Here is a 7,500-nt window from a genome sequence, read left to right as displayed (position 1 = left end):
AATAACCTCCGTGTTGATATGGTCTTTTAATAACCTCAGTGTTGATATGGTCTTTTAATAACCTCAGTGTTGATATGGTCTTTTAATAACCTCAGTCTTGATATGGTCTTTTAATAACCTCAGTGTTGATATGGTCTTTTAATAACCTGGAAACAGTGTTGATATGGTCTTTTAATAACCTGGAAACAGTGTGATATGGTCTTTTAATAACCTCAGTGTTGATATGGTATTTAATAACCTCAGTGTTGATATGGTCTTTTAATAACCTCAGTGTTGATATGGTCTTTTAATAACCTCAGTGTTGATATGGTCTTTTAATAACCTCAGTGTTGATATGGTCTTTTAATAACCTCAGTGTTGATATGGTCTTTTAATAACCTCAGTGTTGATATGGTCTTTTAATAACCTCAGTGTTGATATGGTCTTTTAATAACCTCAGTGTTGATATGGTCTTTTAATAACCTCAGTGTTGATATGGTCTTTTAATAACCTCAGTGTTGATATGGTCTTTTAATAACCTCAGTGTTGATATGGTCTTTAATAACCTTAGTGCTGATATGGTCTTTTAATAACCTCAGTGTTGATATGGTCTTTTAATAACCTCAGTGTTGATATGGTCCTTCAATAACCTCAGTGTTGATATGGTCTTTTAAGAACCTCAGTGTTGATATGGTCTTTTAAGAACCTCAGTGTTGATATGGTCCTTCAATAACCTCAGTGTTGATATGGTATTTTAATAACCTTAGTGCTGATATGGTCTTTTAATAACCTCAGTGTTGATATGGTCTTTTAATAACCTCAGTGTTGATATGGTCTTTTAATAACCTCAGTGTTGATATGCTCCTTCAATAACCTTAGTGCTTAGAACAGACCGTTATTTATCCAACAAACATGTCATTTGATTGGCTTCTTTTTCAACATCTTCCAGGTCAACTTGAGGTTTCACTAATGCATTCTGGGAAATGTAGTACCCCCTCCCCCATATTGAACAACATGTGTCAGTGTAACGGTTTTCTAGGTGTGAAGGAGAGTCGGACCAAAATGCAGCGTGTAGATTGCGATCCATGTTTAATGAACAAAACGAAAAAACACGAATCAATATTAAACAAAAAACTAAACGAAAACCGAAACAGCGAAAACTAGACAGGAACAAGGACACTAAGGACAATCACCCACAAAACCCAACACAAAACAGCCTATACTAGTGAAAACTAGACAGGAACAAGGACACTAAGGACAATCACCCACAAAACCCAACACAAAACAGCCTATACTAGTGAAAACTAGACAGGAACAAGGACACTAAGGACAATCACCCACAAAACCCAACACAAAACAGCCTATACTAGTGAAAACTAGACAGGAACAAGGACAATCACCCACAAAACCCAACACAAAACAGCCTATACTAGTGAAAACTAGACAGGAACAAGGACACTAAGGACAATCACCCACAAAACCCAACACAAAACAGCCTATACTAGTGAAAACTAGACAGGAACAAGGACACTAAGGACAATCACCCACAAAACCCAACACAAAACAGCCTATACTAGTGAAAACTAGACAGGAACAAGGACACTAAGGACAATCACCCACAAAACCCAACACAAAACAGCCTATACTAGTGAAAACTAGACAGGAACAAGGACACTAAGGACAATCACCCACAAAACCCAACACAAAACAGCCTATACTAGTGAAAACTAGACAGGAACAAGGACACTAAGGACAATCACCCACAAAACCCAACACAAAACAGCCTATACTAGTGAAAACTAGACAGGAACAAGGACACTAAGGACAATCACCCACAAAACCCAACACAAAACAGCCTATACTAGTGAAAACTAGACAGGAACAAGGACACTAAGGACAATCACCCACAAAACCCAACACAAAACAGCCTATACTAGTGAAAACTAGACAGGAACAAGGACACTAAGGACAATCACCCACAAAACCCAACACAAAACAGCCTATACTAGTGAAAACTAGACAGGAACAAGGACACTAAGGACAATCACCCACAAAACCCAACACAAAACAGCCTATACTAGTGAAAACTAGACAGGAACAAGGACACTAAGGACAATCACCCACAAACCCAACACAAAACAGCCTATACTAGTGAAAACTAACAGCCTATACTAGTGAAAACTAACAGCCTATACTAGTGAAAACTAACAGCCTATACTAGTGAAAACTAGACAGGAACAAGGACACTAAGGACAATCACCCACAAAACCCAACACAAAACAGCCTATACTAGTGAAAACTAGACAGGAACAAGGACACTAAGGACAATCACCCACAAAACCCAACACAAAACAGCCTATACTAGTGAAAACTAGACAGGAACAAGGACACTAAGGACAATCACCCACAAAACCCAACACAAAACAGCCTATACTAGTGAAAACTAGACAGGAACAAGGACACTAAGGACAATCACCCACAAAACCCAACACAAAACAGCCTATACTAGTGAAAACTAGACAGGAACAAGGACACTAAGGACAATCACCCACAAAACCCAACACAAAACAGCCTATACTAGTGAAAACTAGACAGGAACAAGGACACTAAGGACAATCACCCACAAAACAGCCTATACTAGTGAAAACTAGACAGGAACAAGGACAATCACCCACAAAACCCAACACAAAACAGCCTATACTAGTGAAAACTAGACAGGAACAAGGACACTAAGGACAATCACCCACAAAACCCAACACAAAACAGCCTATACTAGTGAAAACTAGACAGGAACAAGGACACTAAGGACAATCACCCACAAAACCCAACACAAAACAGCCTATACTAGTGAAAACTAGACAGGAACAAGGACACTAAGGACAATCACCCACAAAACCCAACACAAAACAGGCTATACTAGTGAAAACTAGACAGGAACAAGGACACTAAGGACAATCACCCACAAAACCCAACACAAAACAGCCTATACTAGTGAAAACTAGACAGGAACAAGGACACTAAGGACAATCACCCACAAAACCCAACACAAAACAGCCTATACTAGTGAAAACTAGACAGGAACAAGGACACTAAGGACAATCACCCACAAAACCCAACACAAAACAGCCTATACTAGTGAAAACTAGACAGGAACAAGGACACTAAGGACAATCACCCACAAAACCCAACACAAAACAGCCTATACTAGTGAAAACTAGACAGGAACAAGGACACTAAGGACAATCACCCACAAAACCCAACACAAAACAGCCTATACTAGTGAAAACTAGACAGGAACAAGGACACTAAGGACAATCACCCACAAAACCCAACACAAAACAGCCTATACTAGTGAAAACTAGACAGGAACAAAGACACTAAGGACAATCACCCACAAAACCCAACACAAAACAGGCTACCTAAATATGGTTCCCAATCAGAGACAACGACCAACACCTGCCCCTGATTGAGAACCATATCAGGCCAAACATAGAAATAGACAAACCAGACACACAACATAGAATGCCCACCCAGCTCACGTCCTGACCAACACTAAAACAAGGAAAATCAAATCAAATCAAATCAAATCAAATGTATTTATATAGCCCTTCGTACATCAGCTGATATCTCAAAGTGCTGTACAGAAACCCAGCCTAAAACCCCAAACAGCAAGCAATGCAGGTGGAGAAGCACGGAAAACACATACGAACGATGGTCAGACCGTGACAATCAGTGACTAATGAAATGTAACAACTTTAAATATTCACATACAGTTTTTTGTCAATTGTTTCATCAATACTTGATGTGCATATAATGACATGTTTGATGTTTTATGATCCAAATATACAACGAGTGGACAAAACATTAAGAACACCTGCTGTTTCCATGACACAGACTGACCAGGTGAATCCAGGTGAAAGCTATGATCCCTTATTGATGTCACCTGTTAAATCCACTTCAATCAGTGTAGATGAAGAGGAGGAGACGGGTTAAAGAAGGATTTTTAAGACTTGAGACAATTGAGACAGTGATTGTATATGTGTGCCATTCAGAATGGGCAAGATAACATATTGAAGTGCCTTTGAACGGGGGGTGGCAATAGGTACCAGGGGGTTTGTGTCAAGAACTGCAACGCTGCTGGGTTTTTCACGCTCAACAGTTTACCAAGCATGTCAAGAATGGTTCAACCACCCAAAAGACAAACTGTGGGAAGTGTTGTAGTCAACATGGGTCAGCATCCCTGGGGAACGATTTCAACACATCCAACACCTTGTAGAGTCCCTGCCCTGTGGAACACTATTGACTCCTTGTAGAGTCCCTGCCCTGTGGAACACTATTGACTCCTTGTAGAGTCCCTGCCCTGTGGAACACTATTGACTCCTTGTAGAGTCCCTGCCATGTGGAACACTATTGACTCCTTGTAGAGTCCCTGCCCTGTGGAACACTATTGACTCCTTGTAGAGTCCCTGCCCTGTGGAACACTATTGACTCCTTGTAGAGTCCCTGCCCTGTGTAACACTATTGACTCCTTGTAGAGTCCCTGCCCTGTGTAACACTATTGACTCCTTGTAGAGTCCCTGCCCTGTGGAACACTATTGACTCCTTGTAGAGTCCCTGCCCTGTGGAACACTATTGACTCCTTGTAGAGTCCCTGCCCAGTGGAACACTTCCAACACCTTGTAGAGTCCCTGCCCCGACGAATCGAGCCTCCTCTGAGGGCAAAGGGGGGCTCAACTCAATATCAGGAAGGCGTTCTTAATGTTTTGTTCACTCATTGTTTATCAAATTCAGTCTCCTGTTTACTACTTCAATTCAAATTCAAGGTGTGTGTGTGTGTGTGTGTGTGTGGTGTGTGTGTGGTGTGTGTGTGTGTGTGTGTGTGTGTGTGTGTGTGTGTGTGTGTGTGTGTGTGTGTGTGTGTGTGTGTGGTGTGTGTGTGTGTGTGTGTGTGTGTGTGTGGTGTGTGTGTGTGGTGTGTGTGTGTGTGTGGTGTGTGTGTGTGTGTATTTCAGCACCAGAAGGCTCATGAGGAACGCACCGGGTCGATGCTCTCCTTCTATGATGTCATCAGCGCTCAACGTGGGGCGCCGTCCAACATCCGATCACTACAGAACCTCTGTCTCACCCCGGGACTCTACAATACACACCTAGAGAGATGGCTAACACACTACCCTGTTGACCAGGTACACACCAGGACTCTACTATAGACACCTAGAGAGATGGTTAACACACCTGGACTCTACTATAGACACCTAGAGAGATGGTTAACACATCAGGACTCTACTATAGACACCTAGAGAGATGGTTAACACACCTGGACTCTACTATAGACTCCTAGAGAGATGGTTAACATCCCAGGACTCTACTATAGACACCTAGAGAGATGGTTAACACCCCTGGACTCTACTATAGACACCTAGAGAGATGGTTAACATCACAGCACTCTACTATACACACCTAGAGAGATGGTTAACACACCTGGACTCTACTATAGACCCCTAGAGAGATGGTTAACATCACAGGACTCTACTATACACACCTAGAGAGATGGTTAACATCACAGGACTCTACTATACACACCTAGAGAGATGGTTAACATCCCAGGACTCTACTATAGACACCTAGAGAGATGGTTAACACACCTGGACTCTACTATAGACCCCTAGAGAGATGGTTAACATCCCAGGACTCTACTATACACACCTAGAGAGATGGTTAACACACCAGGACCTACTATACACACCTAGAGAGATGGTTAACATCACAGCACTCTACTATAGACACCTAGAGAGATGGTTAACACACCTGGACTCTACTATAGACCCCTAGAGAGATGGTTAACATCCCATGACTCTACTATAGACCCCTAGAGAGATGGATAACATCCCAGGACTCTACTATAGACACCTAGAGAGATGGTTAACATCCCAGGACTCTACTATACACACCTAGAGAGATGGTTAACATCCCAGGACTCTACTATAGACACATAGAGAGATGGTTAACATCCCAGGACTCTACTATACACACCTAGAGAGATGGTTAACATCCCAGGACTCTACTATAGACTCCTAGAGAGATGGTTAACATCACAGGACTCTACTATACACACTTAGAGAGATGGTTAACACACCTGGACTCTACTATAGACCCCTAGAGAGATGGTTAACATCACAGGACTCTACTATACACACCCAGAGAGATGGTTAACATCACAGGACTCTACTATAGACCCCTAGAGAGATGGTTAACATCCCAGGACTCTACTATACACACCTAGAGAGATGGTTAACATCACAGGACTCTACTATAGACACCTAGAGAGATGGTTAACATCCCAGGACTCTACTATAGACCCCTAGAGAGATGGTTAACATCCCAGGACTCTACTATAGACACCTAGAGAGATGGTTAACACACCAGGACTCTACTATAGACACCTAGAGAGATGGTTAACACACCAGGACTCTACTATAGACACCTAGAGAGATGGTTAACATCCCAGGACTCTACTATAGACACCTAGAGAGATGGTTAACACACCAGGACTCTACTATAGACACCTAGAGAGATGGTTAACACATCAGGACTCTACTATAGACACCTAGAGAGATGGTTAACACACCTGGACTCTACTATAGACTCCTAGAGAGATGGTTAACATCCCAGGACTCTACTATAGACACCTAGAGAGATGGTTAACACCCCTGGACTCTACTATAGACACCTAGAGAGATGGTTAACATCACAGCACTCTACTATACACACCTAGAGAGATGGTTAACACACCTGGACTCTACTATAGACCCCTAGAGAGATGGTTAACATCACAGGACTCTACTATACACACCTAGAGAGATGGTTAACATCACAGGACTCTACTATACACACCTAGAGAGATGGTTAACATCCCAGGACTCTACTATAGACACCTAGAGAGATGGTTAACACACCTGGACTCTACTATAGACCCCTAGAGAGATGGTTAACATCCCAGGACTCTACTATACACACCTAGAGAGATGGTTAACACACCAGGACCTACTATACACACCTAGAGAGATGGTTAACATCACAGCACTCTACTATAGACACCTAGAGAGATGGTTAACACACCTGGACTCTACTATAGACCCCTAGAGAGATGGTTAACATCCCATGACTCTACTATAGACCCCTAGAGAGATGGATAACATCCCAGGACTCTACTATAGACACCTAGAGAGATGGTTAACATCCCAGGACTCTACTATACACACCTAGAGAGATGGTTAACATCCCAGGACTCTACTATAGACACATAGAGAGATGGTTAACATCCCAGGACTCTACTATACACACCTAGAGAGATGGTTAACATCCCAGGACTCTACTATAGACTCTTAGAGAGATGGTTAACATCACAGGACTCTACTATACACACTTAGAGAGATGGTTAACACACCTGGACTCTACTATAGACCCCTAGAGAGATGGTTAACATCACAGGACTCTACTATACACACCCAGAGAGATGGTTAA

At 42.2% G+C, this 7,500-nt stretch overlaps 1 protein-coding gene across 1 annotated transcript in view; it reads left to right on the top strand.

Annotated features, from left to right (window-relative positions):
• LOC109886058 (bifunctional heparan sulfate N-deacetylase/N-sulfotransferase 4-like) overlaps window positions 1-7,500 on the top strand; it is a 62,529-nt gene that overhangs the window by 50,391 nt on the left and 4,638 nt on the right. Inside the window, 1 exon segment of the mRNA XM_031814613.1 lies at window positions 4,992-5,162. Coding sequence (XP_031670473.1) covers window positions 4,992-5,162 — 171 coding nt within the window.

This window comes from Oncorhynchus kisutch, unplaced genomic scaffold, assembly GCF_002021735.2.
Source record: "Oncorhynchus kisutch isolate 150728-3 unplaced genomic scaffold, Okis_V2 Okis07a-Okis12b_hom, whole genome shotgun sequence".
NCBI lineage: Eukaryota > Metazoa > Chordata > Actinopteri > Salmoniformes > Salmonidae > Oncorhynchus > Oncorhynchus kisutch.
Note: the sequence above shows the minus strand (reverse complement) of the source record. Positions and strands in the feature narration are given on the sequence as shown.